This window comes from Ranitomeya variabilis, chromosome 1 (assembly GCF_051348905.1).
Source record: "Ranitomeya variabilis isolate aRanVar5 chromosome 1, aRanVar5.hap1, whole genome shotgun sequence".
Lineage (NCBI taxonomy): Eukaryota > Metazoa > Chordata > Amphibia > Anura > Dendrobatidae > Ranitomeya > Ranitomeya variabilis.
The window spans coordinates 324400805-324420929 of record NC_135232.1 but is presented as its reverse complement, the minus strand read 5'-3'; the positions used below and the strand labels follow the sequence as shown (position 1 = coordinate 324420929).

Below are 20125 nucleotides of genomic sequence, written 5' to 3'. Positions count from 1 at the left end.
CTGTATGTTCTAAAGATCCTTAATCAAAAAAGGGAGTGGATGAATTAAAGAATAAGAGCAGGACCTGTATATATGTAAATGATTTTTACTTTTAAAAGCTATAGTATATTATTATAGTATTATCAAAGCATGCATCGCATTATTTTCAAGAAACGTTAATGCGGTTTACATTGTATGATTGTAATATGAGAAAATTAAGTCCCGGCACTCAAAAATGGTACTATTAAGACAAAAGTATCTTTATTGTAGAAATACGTTCCAAGAATTTTTTGCTGTAACGTTTCGGTCTTTACATTGACCTTCGTCAGACAGGGCAATTTCTTTTGATTACATTGTATGATTGACCCAACCATCATTTTTATGTTAATGAATATAGACTTTTCACAATTTCCTTTAGTAAGTTCCCATTAACAATCCTATTACCTGGTTGTGCAAATGCTGTGTTTCCAAGTAAAAACACTGTAAAAGATAAAATATGAGTATATAACTTTGAGTAAATATTCATATAACATTTTTTAATGGTAGCCCGTCACAATAATTCACTCCCAACACTAACTGTTTATATGGTCATTTTACTCTCTGAAAGATAATGTCATCCATACCTTTCTTGTTTCTCATTCATACCTTTACTTAAACTGAAAAAGCGCTGTTTAATTCCATATGCAATTAAGGCTTATGTGCTCTTGGAGTGTTAAAGCACTTCCCAAGCCTCTACCTCACCGGCTCTATTCTTCATCCATCCCCACCTTCCTCTAGTTAACCGACAGTTCACTGACTGTATCGTTAAGCCAGTGAGCTGTCAGTCAAGTAGAGGAAAGTGGTATTTGTCGAAGAATAGAGGTGGGCAGAGATTTGGGAAGTGCTCTGACACTCCAAGAGCACATAAGCCTCAATAGTATGTGAGTTAAAACAGATGTAAGATATCTTTCACAGAGCAACATGTCCATATAAACCATTTTTGTGATGGGTGTGAGTGTGAGTGTGGAGTGTTCTGATAGAATCTCTTTAAAACTTTTTAAAAATTATGCAAACATAAAAACTTGTATTACCAATAATATAACCAGTGGTGGACTTATGAAAATCACAAGATTGACAAACATGTTAATGATATGCAAGTAATGAAAAGATGGAGCATAATTTTTAAAGCATCTCAATTTTTTAAGCATCCAGTATGAGCACCACATGCAGAAATACACAAGCTTACATGCTTTGGAATGCTATCAATAACGTTTTTATGGTTGTCTGAGGAATGCTCTGCCACACTGAATCTACTTGCGCATGTAAATCATCTATTGTTGTCAGGGCCAGAATTAAGGGGCGAAACTGGACAATTGCACAGGGCCCCCATTCCATTACAGGCCCCTAGCAATTACAAGTAGAAACTGCACTGATAATATCAATCCTGCATTATCCGTGCAGTTAAAAGTGCAGCAGGATATTTGGTCATGTGACCAAAGGTCGTCATGTACACTGAGGGAGTCTAGAAGAACTGAACAGGAGAATACAGACTGGTTTGTGTTTGTTTGCACATGTGTGTGTATATTCTCTGTGTATAAGTGTGTGTATGTGTTCTGTGTATACATATGTGTGTATGTATATGCTCTGTCTATTCGTGTGTGTGTGCGCGTGCATGCATGTGCTGTTTTTCTGTATGTGCTTTGTGTATATATGTGTGTATGTGCTCTGTCTATACAAGCGTGTGTTTTATTAGGAGCTCTCTGTATATATATATATGTTTGTTTTTGATCTGTGTATATGCACTGTTATACGAGCGCTCTGTTTATACATGTTTGTGCATGTATGTGCTCTGTGTACATTTGTGTGTTTGTCCTCAATGTATACATGTGTGTGTTCTGTGTTCACATGCAGTTGTGCTCAAAAGTTTACATACCCAGGCAGAATTTTTGTTTTCTTGGCCTTTTTTTCTATGAATATGAATGATAACACCAAAACTTTCAGTCCACTCATGGTTAGTGTTTGGGTGAAGCCATTTATTGTCAAACTACTGTGTTTTCTATTTTTATCCCCTTTCTGACCTCGGACGGGATAGTACGTCTGAGGTCAGAACCCCCGCTTTGATGCGGGCTCCGGCGATGAGCGCGCATCAAAGCCGGGACATGTCAGCTGACATATGCCTGCAATAGTGGCGGGTGGAATCGCGATCCACCTGCCGCTATTAACTAGTTAAATGCTGCTGTCAAACTCTGACAGCAGCATTTAACTAGCGCTTACGGCCATCGGGCCGGAAATGAGCACATCGCTTTCTAGTACATGATATGCAAAAACCAATGATGTTGTTCAAAAGTACAACTTGTCCTGCAAAAAATAAACCCTCACATGGGCATATTGACGGAAAAATAAAAAAACGATGGCTCTGGGAAGGAGGGGAGCGAAAAACTTAAACGCAAAACCGAAAAAAGCCCGGCGTCATGAAGGGGTTAAATCATAATGACAACCCAAAACATCCAAATGACCCTGATCAAAAGTTCACATACCCCATTTCTTAATACTGTGTATTGCCAGCTCTAACATCAATGACAGTTTGAAGTCTTTTGTGGTAGGTGTGGATGAGGTTCTTTATTTTCTCAGAAGGTAAAGCTGCCCACTCTTCTTGGCAAAAAGCCTCCAGTTCCTGTAAATTCCTGGGCTGTCTAGCATGAACTGTGTGTCTGCTGTTGAACCCCCACCTAAGTCCAGGACAACCTTTGCATATTAATATTTAAAATATTCTCTAAGTTAAAATATTATTTTTTTTTATCACTTGGGGATATTTCAGGTAACCAGTATGGATATCTGGGAAAATATGAGCTATTTGCTTACAAGGAATATCATTTTTTAATACTTCAGTGCCAATAAAATTTACAGTACTTATGGCTTACCTATACAGAAGTTGATGACCCCAGACATGGTTTCCTGAGTTTTTAGTTGTAAACCTTGTCCTGAGGAAAACAATCATCAGTTTAGATTTAACTCATCAAATCTTGAAATAAATATGATGTTACCAATTCCAATCATTCAATGGACTTCAATAACTCAAGCAGGACACCATGTTTTCTGCAGAATAAATGTCTACAGTAAGCACAAAAATAATTCCTATTGTGCTCAGTTTTAGGAAACAGACACAAACTTACCGTACCTTGCAAAAGTATTCGGACCCCGGGAACTTTTCAACATTTTCCCACATATCATGCTACAAACATAAAGATACCAAATGTAAATTTTTGGTGAAGAATCACCAACAAGTGGAACACAATTGTGAAGTTGAACGAAATGTATTGCTTATTTTAAATTTTTGTGGAAATTCAAAAACTGAAAAGTGGGGCGTGCAATATTATTTGGCCCCTTTAACTTAACACTTTGTTGCGCCACCTTTTGCTGCGATTACAGCTGCAAGTCGCTTGGGGTATGTCTCTATCAGTTTTGTTCATTGAGAGACTGAAATTCTTGCCCATTCTTCATTGGCAAACAGCTCGAGCTCAGTGAGGTTTGATGGAGATCGTTTGTGAACAGCAGTTTTCAGCTCTTTCCACAGATTCTCGATTGGATTAAGGTCTGGACTTTGACTTGGCCATTCTAACACCTGGATACATTTATTTGTGAACCATTCCATTGTAGATTTTGCTTTATGTTTGGGATGGATCATTGTCTTGTTGAAAGACAAATCTCTGTCCCAGTCTCAGGTCTTTTGCAGACTCCAACAGGTTTTCTTCAAGAATGGTCCTGTATCCATCCATCTTCCTATCAATTTTAACCATCTTCCCTGTCCCTGCTGAGGAAAAGCAGGCCCAAACCATGATGCTGCCAGAACCATGTTTGACAGTGGGGATGGTGTGTTCAGGGTGATGAGCTGTGTTGCCTTAACGCCAAACATATCATTTGGCATTGTTGCTAAAAAGTTCGATTTTGGTTTAATCTGACCAGAGCACTTTCTTCCACATGTTTGGTGTGTCTCCCAGGTGGCTTGTTGCAAACTTTAAATGACACTTTTTATGGATATCTTTGAGAAATGACTTTCTTCTTGTCACTCTTCCATAAAGGTCAGATTTGTGCAGTGTACGACTGATTGTTGTCCTATGGACAGACTGTCCCACCTCAGCTGTATATCTCTGCAGTTCATCCAGAGTGATCATGGGCCTCTTGGCTGCATCTCTGATCAGTCTTTTCCTTGTTTGAGATGAAAGTTTAGAGGGACGGCCGGGTCTTGGTAGATTTGCAGTGGTATGATACTCCTTCCACTTCCATATGATCGCTTGCACAATGCTCCTTAGGATGTTTAAAGTTTTGGAAATCATTTTGTATTCAATTCCAGCTTTAAACTTCTCCACAACAGTATTACGGACCTGCCTGTTGTGTTCCTTGGTCTTCATGAGCTTCAAACAGAACCCTGAGACAATCACAGAGCAGGTGCATTTATACGGAGACTTGATTACACACAGGTGGATTATATTTATCATCATTAGGCATTTAGGACAACAATGAATCATTCAGAGATCCACAATGAGCTTCTGGAATGAGTTTGCTGAACTGAAAGTAAAGGGGCCAAATAATATTGCACGCCCCACTTTTCAGTTTTTGAATTTCCACAAAAATTTAAAATAACCAATACATTTCGTTCAACTTCACAATTGTGTTGCACTTGTTGTTGATTCTTCACCAAAAATTTACATTTGGTATCTTTATGTTTGAAGCATGATATGTGGGAAAAGGTTGAAAAGTTCCAGGGGGCCAAATACTTTCGCAAGGCACTGTATATAATAAAATCTATTCAATATATCAGGAAAATCTGTCCACACATACAGAATAAAATGTCCTTCTCCTGACAATAAGTACATGGAGAGTGGCCACATGTGCCTGCTAATTTCAATGACTAGAAGGAAATAAGCCTTTGTCAGAAACCCATGGATGCGGCTTATCTCCCATGGGAACAAATAATTGGGCGTCGAAATCTAGTAAGTCAAATTACATGCTCCCTTAATATCTGCTGTAGGGGAAGAGTCGTGAAGTCCCCATACACATTTCACATTCAGCCAATACTGATGATATTTGGGAGTTTGGACAAGTTTTGTTAAATGGAGGGGCGCCCAACATTTTTTGATCTGAGGGCCAGATTCGCCCCCAACTCCATGGCCTGCAATCAAACATCATAAAATGTATCAACATAAATATTCAATTGGTGCTTATTCCATTTTAACAGCTCCCACCCATCGAAAGGCTAGAGATCCTCTTCTCTTTTATTTAAAACCATTAAAGGAAAAGACTATAGATTCACCTTTCTCCATTGTAGTTTACGCAAAATGCTGACAAAGTTGCATGTTTTCTTTCTCCCATAAATTGCAATGACTGTGGCAGCACACATACATGGCAACTTCGTTACTTCGTCTACTCCTTACCTAGATAATGACATGGCCACATAGCCCACCATTATTAGTTGCCCATCTTTACAACACTACTTGTCACTCCTTTACTTTCTAACATGTAAAGTACATATAAGAAGACACCAGACAGATAAGAAAAGAAGAATATTTTTTTTTATACAAGCATAAAAACATACAAAGAAAAACGCCTAAGCATGAAAACCGATAAAAAATGGCTTTATTGAAAAACAGAAGTGCTAAACAGAATAAAAACAATTAAAAACACAAAACAAATTGGCAACATCCCTGGAAATAACATGATGTTCTATAGAGAATTATATACAGTGGGTATAGAAAGTATTCAGACCCCTTTAAATTTTTCACTCTATGTTTCATTGCAGCCATTTGGTAAATTCAAAAAAGTTCATTTTTTTTACATTAATGTACACTCTGCACGCCATCTTGACTGAAAAAAAACAACAAATGTAGAAATTTTTGCAAATTTATTAAAAAAGAAAAACTGAAATATCACATGTCATAAGTATTCAGACCCATTGCTCAGACATTCATATTTTAGTCACATGCTGTCCATTTCATTGTGATCCTCCTTGAGATGGTTCTACTCCTTCATTGGAGTCCAGCTATGTTTAATTAAACTGATAGGACTTGATTTGGAAAGGCACATACCTGTCTATATAAGACCTCACAGCTCACAGTGCATGTCAGACCAAATGAGAATCATGAGGTCAAAGGAACTGGCCAAGGAGCTCAGAGACAGAATTGTGGCAAGGCACAGATCTGGCCAAGGTTACAAAAGATTTTCTGCAAAGAGCATAGTGCCCTCCTTAGTCCTTAAACGGAAGAAGTTTGGGACCACCAGAAGTCTTCCTACACCTGGCCGTCCAGCCAAACTGAGCTATCGTGGGAGAAGAGCCTTGGTGAGAGAAGAACCCCAAGGTCACTGTGGCTGAGCTCCAGAGATGCAGTAGAGAGATGTGAGAAAGTTCCACAAAGTCAACTATCACTGCAGCCCTCCACCAGTCGGGCCTTTATGGCAGAAGCCTCTCCTCAGTGCAAGACATATGAAAGCCCGCATAGAGTTTGCTTAAAAAGGACTCCCAGACTATGAGAAATAAGATTCTCTGTTCTGATGAGACAAAGATAGACCTTTTTGGTGATAATTCTATGTGGTATGTGTGGAGAAAACCAGGCACTGCTCATCACCTGCCCAGTGCCCAGTACAATCCTAACAGTGAAACATGGTGGTGGCAGCATCATGCTATGTTATTCAGCTGCAGGGACAGAATGACTGGTTGCCATTGAAGGAAACATGAATGCGGCCAAGTACAGAGATATCCTGGATGAAAACCTCTTCCAGAGTGCTCTGGACCTCAGACTTGGCTGAAGGTTTACCTTCCAACAAGACAATAACCCTAAGCACACAGCTAAAAAAGCAAAGGCGTGGCTTCAAAACAACTATGTGACCATTCTTGACTGGTTCAGCCAGAGCCCTGACCTAAACCCAATTGAGCATCTCTGGAAAGACCTGAAAATGGCTGCCAACCAACGATCACCATCCAATCTGATGGAACTGGAGAGGATCTGCAAGGAAGAATGGCAGAGGATCCCTAAATACAGATGTGGAACATTTTTTTCATCATTCCTAAGAAGACTCATGGCTGTACTAGCTCAAAAGAGTGCTTCTACTCAATAATGAGCAAAGGGTCTGAATACTTATGACAATGTGATATTTCAGTTTTTCCTTAATTTAATAAATTTGCAAAAATTTCTACATTTCTGTTCTTTTCAGTTAAGATGAGGTGGAGAGAGTAAATTAACGAGAAAAAAAATAACTTTTTTGGCTGCAATGAAACAAAGAGTGAAAAATTTAAAGGGGTATGAATACCTCCTGTACCCACTGTGTATATGTATATATATATATATATATATATATATATATATACACACGGTATTATGATATATATATATATTATATATATATATATATATATATATATATATATATATATAAGTGTTAAAAATGAAAAAAAGAAATATTATAGAAAAATTATATTTTCGCCCCCAATTTTTTATTTTCCCAAGGGTAAGAGAAGAAATTGGACCCCAAAAGTTGTTGTACAATTTGTCCTGAGTACGCTGATACCCCATATGTGGGGGTAAACCACTGTTTGGGCGCATGGGAGAGCTCGGAAGGGAAGGAGCACCGTTTGACTTTTCACTGCAAAATTGACAGGAATTGAGATGGGACGCCATGTTGCGTTTGGAGAGCCACTGATGTGCCTAAACATTAGAACCCCCCACATGTGACACCATTTTGGAAAGTAGACCCCCTAAGGAACTTATCTAGAGGTGTGTTGAGCACTTTGACCCACCAATTGCTTCACAGAAGTTTATAATGCAGAGCCGAAAAAATAGAACAAAAATTTTTTCCCACAAAAATTATTTTTTAGCCCCCAGTTTTGTATTTTCCCGAGGGTAACAGGAGAAATTGGACCCCAAAAGTTGTTGTCCAATTTGTCCTGAGTACGCTGATACCCCATATGTGGGGGGAACCACTGTTTGGGCGCATGGGAGGGCTCGGAAGGAATGGAGCGCCATTTGGAATGCAGACTTAGATGGAATGGTCTGCAGGCGTCACATTGCGTTTGCAGAGCCCCTAATGTACCTAAACAGTAGAAACCCCCCACAAGTGACACCATTTTGGAAGGTAGACCCCCTAAGGAACTCATCTAGATGTGTTGTGAGAGCTTTGAACCCCCAAGTGTTTCACTACAGTTTATAACGCAGAGCCGTGAAAATAAGAAATATTTATTTTTCCACAAAAATTATTTTTTAGCCCCCAGTTTTGTATTTTCCCAAGGGTAACAAGAGAAATTGGACCCCAAAAGTTGTTCTCCAATGTGTTCCGGGGAGAACATCCGCCCCCTAGAGCTTCCAGCAGTATCAGGAATCACATTTAGTACAAGCTGGACAAAAATAAGAGCACAGTAAATAACCAAAAACAAGAAAGCAGGACTTAGCTTAATTTTGCAAAGAACCAGGACCAGCAGAAAGGAGCAAACAGAAGGATCTGATTACAACAATGCCAGGCACCAGACTGAAAATCCAGGAAGTTCAAATAGCGACACCCCTGGACTAACGAGGCCAGGTGGGTACCAAGCAAGGGAAGGAATATCAAAGTGTCATATCACTAGTGACCACAAGAGGGAGCCAAAAAGTCTAATTCACAACATAGCCCTAACCCTAGCCCTAACCCTAACCCTAATGGGAAAATGGAAATAAATACATTTTTAAAATTTTTTAATTTTTCCCTAACTAAGCGGGTGATGAAGGGGGGGTTTGATTTACTTTTATAGCGGGTTTTTTAGCGGATTTTTATGATTGGCAGCCGTCACACACTGAAAGACGCTTTTTATTGCAAAAAATATTTTTTGCGTTACCACATTTTGAGAGCTATAATTTTTCCATATTTGAGTCCACAGAGTCATGTGAGGTCTTGTTTTTTGTTAGACGAGTTGACGTTTTTATTGGTAACATGTTTGGGCACGGGAGATTTTTTGATCGCTTTTTATTCCGATTTTTGTGAGGCAGAATGACTAAAAACCAGCTATTCATGAATTTCCTTTGGGGGAGGCGTTTATACCGTTCCGCGTTTGGTAAAATTGATAAAGCAGTTTTATTCTTCGGGTCAGTACGATTACAGCGATACCTCATTTATATCATTTTTTTATGTTTTGGCGCTTTTATACGATAAAAACTATTTTATAGAAAAAATAATTATTTTGGCATCGCTTTATTCTGAGGACTATAACTTTTTTATTTTTTCGCTGATGATGCTGTATGGTGGCCCTTTTTTTGCGGGACAAGGTGTTGTTTTCAGTGGTACCATGGTTATTTATATCCGTCTTTTTGATCGCGTGTTATTCCACTTTTTGTTTGGCGGTATGAGAATAAAGCGTTGTTTTTTGCCTCTTTTTTTTTTTTTTTACGGTGTTCACTGAAGGGGTTAACTAGTGATATAGTTTTATAGGTGGGGTCGTTACGGACGCGGCGATACTAAATATGTGTACTTTTATTTTTTATTTTTTTTTTATTTAGATAAAGAAATGTAGTTATGAGAATAATTTTTTTTTCTTTATTTAGGATTTTTTTTTTTTTTTTTTTTTTACACATGTGGAAATTTTTTTTAAACTTTTTTACTTTGTCCCGGGGGGGACATCACAGATCGCTGATCTGACGGTTTGCACAGCACTCTGTCAGATCACCGATCTGAGTTCCAGTGCTGCAGGCTTACCAGAGCCTGGTCTGCACCCGGAAGTAATCCCAGCAGGACCCAGATGCAGCCCCGCGGCCATTTTGGATCCAGGGCCTGCAGGGATAGGAGGTAAGAGACCCTCGCAGCAACGCGATCACATCGTGTTGCTCCGGGGGTCTCAGGGAAGCCCGCAGGGAGCCCCCTCCCTGCGCGATGCTTCCCTGTACCGCCGGCACACCGCGATCATGTTTGATCACGGTGTGCTGGAGGTAAATGTGCCGGGACGCTCCGTGACCGCTCCCGGCACATAGTACCGGATGTCAGCTGCGATAGGTAGCTGACACCCGGCCGTGATCGGCCGCGCTCCCCCCGTGAGCGCGGCCGATCGCGCTGGACGTACTATTCCGTCCTTGGGAATTAGGGCCCACCCCACATGGACGGAATAGTATGTCCAATGGCAGAAAGGGGTTAAGGACCTATTACAACATCCACTTCATAACCAATGATTACTCATTAAGTAAGTGCTCTCTTATTCATTTATTCATCTATTTTTCATTTTATTGTTCGTTTTTGTAGACAGCGCAGGTGAATACCACTTTTTTTCATTTGATATACTTTACAGGTCTACACAGAACCTGTCACAATCACCAGCAGCACTCTACATTCAGCAATTTTTGTTCCTCCACTAGGAACTATCAGGAGTGCCAGTGCTTTCTACTTCCTTTTTTGAAATATTAAACACATTTCAGTAAACGAGTTCAATACTTTTTCTTTGTGTCATTTTTCATTATTACACATAATTTATGGACATCTATGGGTTGATTTCTTTGCCTGTGTGGATTGGATGGGTTGTTACCGACATCTGGAGAAAATTTATGACGCGTTCAAAACTTATTTCATTTACTGTATGAGGGCTTGTTTTTTCTGAGACTGAAGCTGTGATGCTTGAGGAACACATTGTTGTAACTGTTGTAGACTCATGATATTATTGAGTTAGCAATCTTAATAGGTGTACACTCCTTCAGAGAGAGAGAGTGTCTATAAAAGGGAGGTAAATTATGTCTGTATGTTAAAAGGGATATGAAAGCAATAGTAAAAGAGGAAATAATGGGAAGGAAATGGTGATGTAGACTTAAAAGGAAATAAGGAATCAACATTGAAAGCATGTTGAAATGGTGTGGGTGGTATTACTAAGGGAGGAAAACACAAACACATTCCACAAAAACATCTCAAGAGTCTATAAAATCATTGAGGATATAGAGGACCAGCTACACAAACAAGTAGAGCAGACTGGTAGTAGTGTGAGGCATTTGCTACTCATGAATTGATTGGCTTGGGTCTTGATTTTGCTTGGGTAATCTGAGCAAATCTTTACTGCCAGGGTGGAGAACTTTTTTCTGCAGGGATCCATTTCGATATTTATTCCATCCTTCGGGTGCCATGTAAAATCATCAACTTAAAAATGATATTGCTATATTTGATCGATCACTTAATTAACTCACCCCTAATGGGATGGTTGGTGCTGCTTTACTTTGGTGCAGCTGTGATGTTAGGTAGTATAGATAATGTTGCTATTCGCAACTGTTTTTCAGATTTATGTCCGTCTGGAGCACAGTTGACTCTTTGCGATGGTAAGTTTTGTAAAGAACTCGCAGCAATAAGTCTTATTGAAAACGGATGTATATTATACTGGAGGTCTCCCCAAAGGGTGATATTCATCATTGCTCACGTTACATTTATAGAACTCAAGCAGTGGAACCTCTGCAGTATACATCACTAGGGTTGAGCGACTTTTATTTTTATAGGATCGGGTCGGGTTTCACGAAACCCGACTTTCTCAAAAGTCGGGTCGAGTGAAATCGGCCGATCCTATAAAAAAGTCGGGGTCGGGGTCGGCCGAAACACGAAACCCAATGCAGTGCAATGGGATACTATGGTTCCCAGGGTCTGAAGGAGAGGAAACTCTCCTTCAGGCCCTGGGATCCATATTAATGTGTAAAATAAAGAATTAAAATAAAAAATATTGATATACTCACCTCTCTGACGCAGCCTGGACCTTACCGCTGGTAACCGGCAGCCTTCTTTGCTTAAAATGAGCGCTTTCAGGGCCTTCCATGACGTCACGGCTTCTGATTGGTCGCGTGCCGCTCATGTGACCGCCACGCTACCAATCACAAGCCGTGACGTAATTCTCAGGTCCTAAATTCCTAATTCTAGGAATTTAGGACCTGAGAATTACGTCACGGCTTGTGATTGGTCGCGTGGCGGTCACATGGGCGGCCGCGACCAATCACAAGCCGTGACGTCATCTAAGGCCCTGAACGCGCTCATTCTTAGGAAGGAAGGCTGCCGGAAAGAAGCCGAGGGTGAGTATATTCCTATTAGGTATATACTCACCCTCGGACGCGCCCTGCTTCTTTCCGGCAGCCTTCCTTCTTAAGAATGAGCGCGTTCAGGGCCTTAGATGACGTCACGGCATGTGATTGGTCGCGGCCGCCCATGTGACTGCTCACGCGACCAATCACAAGCCGTGACGTAATTCTCAGGTCCTAAATTCTTAGAATTAGGAATTTAGGACCTGAGAATTACATCACGGCTTGTGATTGGTCGCGTGGCGGTCACATGAGCGGCACGCGACCAATCAGAAGCCGTGACATCATGGAAGGCCGTAAACGCGCTCATTTTAAGCAAAGAAGGCTGCCGGTTACCAGCGGCGATGTCCAGGGGCCTCCGGAGAGGTGAGTATATCAATATTTTTTATTTTAATTCTTTATTTTACACTTAAATGTGGATTCCGATACCGATTTCCGATATCACAAACATATCGGAACTCGGTATCGGAATTCCGATACCAGATTCAGAAGATCGCCGACCTCATGGCCGACCCCACACAGGGGTCGGGTCGGGTTTCATGAAACCCGACTTTGCCAAAAGTCGGCGACTTCTGAAAATGGCCGACCCGTTTCGCTCAACCGTATACATCACATATGAGACACTGAGACTGCAGTTTATATATCACAGAGGAAACACTGAGACTGCTGTTTATATATCACAGAGGAGGCACTGAAACTGCTGTGTAGACATTACAGCGGACATTTGGCTGCGGTATATACAGTGGGGCAAAAAAGTATTTAGTCATTCAGCAATAGTGCAAGTTCCACCACTTAAAAAGATGAGAGGCGTCTGTAATTTACATCATAGGTAGACCTCAACTATGGGAGACAAACTGAGAAATAAAAATCCAGAAAATCACATTGTCTGTTTTTTTATCATTTTATTTGCATATTATGGTGGAAAATAAGTATTTGGTCAGAAACAAAATTTCATCTCAATACTTTGTAATATATCCTTTGTTGGCAATGACAGAGGTCAAACGTTTTCTGTAAGTCTTCACAAGGTTGCCACACACTGTTGTTGGTATGTTGGCCCATTCCTCCATGCAGATCTCCTCTAGAGCAGTGATGTTTTTGGCTTTTCGCTTGGCAACACGGACTTTCAACTCCCTCCAAAGGTTTTCTATAGGGTTGAGATCTGGAGACTGGCTAGGCCACTCCAGGACCTTGAAATGCTTCTTACGAAGCCACTCCTTCGTTGCCCTGGCGGTGTGCTTTGGATCATTGTCATGTTGAAAGACCCAGCCACGTTTCATCTTCAATGCCCTTGCTGATGGAAGGTGGTTTGCACTCAAAATCTCACGATACATGGCCCCATTCATTCTTTCATGTACCCGGATCAGTCGTCCTGGCCCCTTTGCAGAGAAACAGCCCCAAAGCATGATGTTTCCACCACCATGCTTTACAGTAGGTATGGTGTTTGATGGATGCAACTCAGTATTCTTTTTCCTCCAAACACAACAAGTTGTGTTTCTACCAAACAGTTCCAGTTTGGTTTCATCAGACCATAGGACATTCTCCCAAAACTCCTCTGGATCATCCAAATGCTCTCTAGCAAACTTCAGACGGGCCCGGACATGTACTGGCTTAAGCAGTGGGACACGTCTGGCACTGCAGGATCTGAGTCCATGGTGGCGTAGTGTGTTACTTATGGTAGGCCTTGTTACATTGGTCCCAGCTCTCTGCGGTTCATTCACTAGGTCCCCCCGCGTGGTTCTGGGATTTTTGCTCACCGTTCTTGTGATCATTCTGACCCCACGGGGTGGGATTTTGCGTGGAGCCCCAGATCGAGGGAGATTATCAGTGGTCTTGAATGTCTTCCATTTTCTAATTATTGCTCCCACTGTTGATTTCTTCACTCCAAGCCGGTTGGCTATTGCAGATTCAGTCTTCCCAGCCTGGTGCAGGGCTACAATTTTGTTTCTGGTGTCCTTTGACAGCTCTTTGGTCTTCACCATAGTGGAGTTTGGAGTCAGACTGTTTGAGGGTGTGCACAGGTGTCTTTTTATACTGATAACAAGTTTAAACAGGTGCCATTACTACAGGTAATGAGTGGAGGAAAGAGGAGACTCTTAAAGAAGAAGTTACAGGTCTGTGAGAGCCAGAAATCTTGATTGTTTGTTTCTGACCAAATACTTATTTTCCACCATAATATGCAAATAAAATGATAAAAAAACAGACAATGTGATTTTCTGGATTTTTATTTCTCAGTTTGTCTCCCATAGTTGAGGTCTACCTATGATGTAAATTACAGATACCTCTCATCTTTTTAAGTGGTGGAACTTGCACTATTGCTGAATGACTAAATACTTTTTTGCCCCACTGTACATAACATAGACATCACAGAAGACATGGGGCTGCAGCATACACATTACAGGAGAAGTGGAACTGTGGTATAGATATTACAGGAGACATGGAGCTGCGGCATAAACTTCACTGGAGACATGGAGCTGTGGCATAAACTTCACTTGGCACATGAAGCTGCGGTTAGACATCACAGAAGACATGGGGCTGCAGTATAGACATCACAGAAGACATGGGGCTGCAGTATAGACATCACAGAAGACATGGGGCTGCAGCATAAACAATGCAGGAAATATGGAGCTGTGGTATAGACATCACAAGAGACATTGGGCTGCGGTATAGACATCACAGGAGACATGATCCTGCGGTATAGACATCACAGGAGACATGATCATGCGGTATAGACATCACAGGAGACATGAGACTGCGGCATGGACATCACATTGAGCTGCATTATAGACATTACAGGAGATATGGAGTTGGGTATACACTTAACAGGAGACATGGGGCTGCAGCATAGACATCACAGCAGACACTTTAGTGCTGCGATATAGACACCACATGAGACATGGGTTTGTGGCGTAGACATCACAGGAGACACTACAGCTGCGATCTCCTGTGGGCCGGGAGAGCATTGCGGGTTAATTCCATCCACAAAGTGTGTCCTGATGCTGGCACTGACCAATGTCACGATGTAATGTTTCTTTGCACTTGCCGCTTATTCAGTGGTGAACACTATGTGCTCATGCTTGCAGAGTAAGAAGAAACTAGATGGGCATTTCTTGAAGGAAATACATGGTGCTTGAACAGCACTGCCAGCTTTACAGCAGTGTATCAGGTGTCGACTGTAAGAAAGTAAAGTTAGAATATGAATGTTGTGTATAGTGATGGCACAACCTGGGATGGGTTGTATATGCAGCCAATGGGAGTGATGTAGTGATGACACCATCATATAATATTGGGTGCAGGCTAAAGGACCTGTGTGATGTCACCACCACTTGCTTCAAGAGGACACTGGGACCCACAATGATGAAATGAACGGGGTCCGGACACTTGTGAAGAACAGGCAGACTGTCCAAGGCAGAGTCTGTATGTAAGAAATTGTGGCTGCTCAGTTTGATTTATTGATTTCACTAGAAATTCTGATTGCAACGAATAATCTCTCAAGCAGCAAGTTCTCACAGGTAGACTCTGCTAATGTAAAGTCTGTCTGCTTTTGGCAGATTTTAATAGGGACGGCCATAATGGAAACAAACTATTTTATGTAGCTAATGAAGTCCCATTTAGGGATAGTACACACAGTCAGAATAAATAATCGGTCGAATTCAGATGTAAAAATCGGACTGTGTGTACTAGCCCTTATAAAGCAGTGTATAAGTGTACATATACTACAGTATGACTACTTACATATAGCTTTAACCCCTTCATGACCCAGCCTATTTTGGCCTTAATGACCTTGCCGTTTTTTGCAATTCTGACCAGTGTCCCTTTATGAGGTAATAACTCAGGAACCCTTCAACGGATCCTAGCGATTCTGAGACGTTTTCGTGACATATTGGGCTTCATGATAGTGGTAAATTTAGGTCGATAATTTCTGTGTTTATTTGTGAAAAAAATGGAAATTTGGCGAAAATTTTGAAAATTTTGCAATTTTCACATTTTGAATTTGTATTCTGTTAAACCAGAGAGTTATGTGACACAAAATAGTTAATAAATAACATTTCCCACATGTCTACTTTACATCAGCACAATTTTGGAAACAACATTTTTTTTTGCTAGGAAGTTATAAGGGTTAAAATTTGACCAGTGATTTCTCATTTTTACAACAAAATTTACAAAACCATTTTTTTTTAGGGACCACCTCACATTTGAAGTCAATTTGAGGGTTCTATATGGCTGAAAATACCCAAAAGTGACACCATTCTAAAAACTGCACCCCTCAAGGTGCTCAAAACCACATTCAAGAAGTTTATTAACCCTTCAGGTGTTTCACAGCAGCAGAAGCAACATGGAAGGAAAAAATGAACATTTAACTTTTTAGTCACAAAAATGATATTTTAGCAACAATTTTTTTATTTTCCCAAGAGTAAAAGGAGAAACTGGACCACGAAAGTTGTTGTCCAATTTGTTCTGAGTACGCTGATACCTCATATGTGGGGGTAAACCACTGTTTGGGCACACGGCAGAACTCGGAAAGGAAGGAGCACCATTTGACTTTTTGAATGAAAAATTGTCTCCAATCTTTAGCGGACACCATGTCGCGTTTGGAGAGCTCCCGTGTGCCTAAACATTGGAGCTCCCCCACAAGTGACCCCATTTTGGAAACTAGACACCCCAAGGAACTTATCTAGATGCATAGTGAGCACTTTAAACCCCCAGGGGCTTCACAAATTGATCTGTAAAAATGAAAAAGTACTTTTTTTTCACAAAAAAATGATTTTAGCCTCAATTTTTTAATTTTCACATGGGCAACAGGATAAAATGGATCCTAAAATTTGTTGGGCAATTTCTCCTGAGTACACTGATACCTCACATGAGGGGGTAAACCACTGTTTGGGCACATGGTAAGTCTCGGAAGGGAAGGAGCGCCATTTGACTTTTTGAATGAAAAATTAGCTCCAATCGTTAGCGGACACCATGTCGCGTTTGGAGAGCCCCTGTGTGCCTAAACATTGGAAATTCCCCATAAGTGACCCCATTTTGGAAACTAGACCTCCCAAGGAACTAATCTAGATGTGTGGTGAGCACTTTGAACCCCCAAGTGTTTCACAGAAGTTTATAACGCAGAGCCATGAAAATAAAAAATAATTTTTCTTTTCTCAAAAAATTTTTTTTAGCCCTGAATTTTTTATTTTCCCAAGGGTAACAGGGGAAATTTGACCACAAGAGTTGTTGTGCAGTTTCTCCTGAGTATGCTGATACCCCATATGTGGGGGTAAACCACTGTTTGGGCACATGCCGGGGCTTGGAAGTGAAGTAGTGATGTTTTGAAATGCAGACTTTGATGGAATGCTCTGCGGGCGTCACGTTGCGTTTGCAGAGCCCCTGATGTGCCTAAACAGTAGAAACCCCCCACAAGTGACCCCATTTTGGAAACTAAACCCCCAAGGGAACTTATCTAGATGTGTGGTGAGCACTGTGAACCCCTAAGTGCTTCACAGAAGTTTATAACGCAGAGCCGTGAAAATAATAAATACGTTTTCTTTCCTCAAAAAAATTTTTTTAGCCCTGATTTTTTTATTTTCCCAAGGTAACAGGAGAAATTTGACCACAAGAGTTGTTGTCCAGTTTCTCCTGAGTACGGTGATACCCCATATGTGGGGGTAAACCACTGTTTGGGCACATGCCGGAGCTCGGAAGTGAAGTAGTGACGTTTTGAAATGCAGACTTTGATGGAATGCTCTGCGGGCGTGACGTTGCGTTTGCAGAGCCCCTGATGTGCCTAAACAGTAGAAACCCCCCACAAGTGACCCCATTTTGGAAACTAAACCCCAAAGGGAACTTATCTAGATGTGTGGTGAGCACTGTGAACCCCTAAGTGCTTCACCGAAGTTTATAACGCAGAGCCGTGAAAATAATAAATACGTTTTCTTTCCTCAAAAAATTTTTTTTAGCCCTGATTTTTTTATTTTCCCAAGGGTAACAGGAGAAATTTGACCCCAAGAGTTGTTGTCCAGTTTCTCCTGAGTACGGTGATACCCCATATGTGGGGGTAAACCACTGTTTGGGCACATGCCGGAGCTCGGAAGTGAAGTAGTGACGTTTTGAAATGCAGACTTTGATGGAATGCTCTGCGGGCATCACGTTGCGTTTGCAGAGCCCCTGATGTGCCTAAACAGTAGAAACCCCCCACAAGTGACCCCATTTTGGCAACTAAACCCCCAAGGGAACTTATCTAGATGTGTGATGAGCACTTTGAACCCCCAAGTGCTTCACAGAAGTTTATAACGCAGAGCCATGAAAATAAAAAATCATTTTTCTTTCCTCAAAAATAATTTTTTAGCCCACAATTTTTTATTTTCCCAAGGGTTACAGGAGAAATTGGACCCCAAAAGTTGTTGATCAGTTTCTCCTGAGTACGCTGGTACCCCATATGTGGGGGTAAACCACTGTTTGGGCACACGTCAGGGCTCGGAAGGGAGAGAGCACCATTTTACTTTTTCAACCCAAGATTGGCTGGAATCAATAGTGGCGCCGTGTCGCGTTTGGAGACCCCCTGATGTACCTAAAAAGTGAAAACCCCTCAATTCTAACTCCAACACTAACCCCAACACACCCCTAACTCTAATCCCAACCCTAACCACAACCCTAACCCCAACACACCCCTAACCCTAGTCTTACCCCTAATTCCAACCCTAAACCTAATGCTATGTGCTCACGTTGCGGATTTGTGTGGATTTTTCCGCAGTTTTTGAAAAATCTGCAGGTAAAACGCACTGCGCTTTACCTGCGGGTTTACCGCGGATTTCCAGTGTTTTTTGTGTGGATTTCACTTGCGGATTCCTATTATGGAGCAGGTGTAAAACGCTGCGGAATTGCACAATGAATTGACATGCTGCGGAAAATACAACGCAGCGTTTCCGCGCTGTATTTTCCGCACCATGGGCACAGCGGATTTGGTTTTCCATAGGTTTACGTGGTACTGTAAACGTGATGGAAAACTGATACGAATCCGCAGCGACCAATCCGCTGCGGATCCGCAGCCAAATCCGCACCGTGTGCACATAGCCTAATTCTAACCCTAATTCCAACCCTAACCCTAATTGCAACCCTAATTCTAACCCTAATTCTAACCCTAATTCTAACCCTAATTCTAACCCTAGCCCTAAGTGCAACCCTAGCCCTAAGTGCAACCCTAGCCCTAAGTGCAACCCTTATCCCTAAGTGCAACCCTAGCCCTAAGTGCAACCCTAAGTGCAACCCTAGCACTAAGTGCAACCCTAGCCCTAAGTGCAACCCTAAGTGCAACCCTAACCCTAAGTGCAACCCTAAGTGCAACCCTATCCCTAAGTGCAACCCTAAGTGCAACCCTAAGTGCAACCCTAGCCCTAAGTGCAACCCTAAGTGCAACCCTAAGTGCAACCCTAGCCCTAAGTGCAACCCTAAGTGCAACCCTAAGTGCAACCCTAGCCCTAAGTGCAACCCTAAGTGCAACCCTAAGTGCAACCCTAAGTGCAACCCTAGCCCTAAGTGCAACCCTAAGTGCAACCCTAAGTGCAACCCTACCTCTAACCCTACCCCTAACCCTACCCCTAACCGTACCCCTAACCCTACCCCTAACCCTAATGGAAAAACAAAAATAATTATATTTTCTGTATTTTATTATTGTCCCTACCTATGGGGGTGAAAAAGGGGGGGAATTATTTACTATTTTTTTTATTTTGATCGCTGTGATAGAACTTATCACAGCGACCAAAATGTGCAGGAACGAATCTACCGGCTGGCAGATTCGGCGGGCGCACTGCGCATGCGCCCGCCATTTTCCAAGATGGTGGCGCCCATGAAGAAGACAGCCGGACACCGGGAGGGACATCGGAGCTAGGTAAGTATGGGGGGGTGGGACCGGAACACGGGGGGGGGGGATCGGAGGACCTGGGGAGCGGACAGGAGGACCGGGGGAGCCGACAGGAGGGAGGAGGGGAGCGGAACGGAGATCGGGGCAAAAAGGACGACTGGGGAGGCGATCGGTGGGGAGGGGTGGGGGCAGATCGGGGTCTCCAGCCATGGCAGATGCTATTGCAGCATCGGCCATGGCTGGATTGTAATATTTCACCATTTTCATAGGTGAAATATTACAA

The 20125-nt window shown here is 41.8% G+C and overlaps 1 protein-coding gene across 2 annotated transcripts in view; it reads right to left on the bottom strand.

Annotated features, from left to right (window-relative positions):
• The window catches only part of LOC143793979 (immunoglobulin superfamily member 1-like), a 197164-nt gene that overhangs the window by 158546 nt on the left and 18493 nt on the right, over positions 1-20125 (bottom strand). For both annotated transcript variants that reach the window (XM_077280899.1, XM_077280898.1), the window contains exons 2-3: positions 2880-2939; positions 424-459 (exon numbers count right to left, since the gene is read on the bottom strand). In XM_077280899.1, coding sequence (XP_077137014.1) covers positions 424-459; positions 2880-2907 — 64 coding nt within the window. In that variant the 5' untranslated portion in view covers positions 2908-2939. The remainder of the gene's footprint in view (positions 1-423; positions 460-2879; positions 2940-20125) is intronic.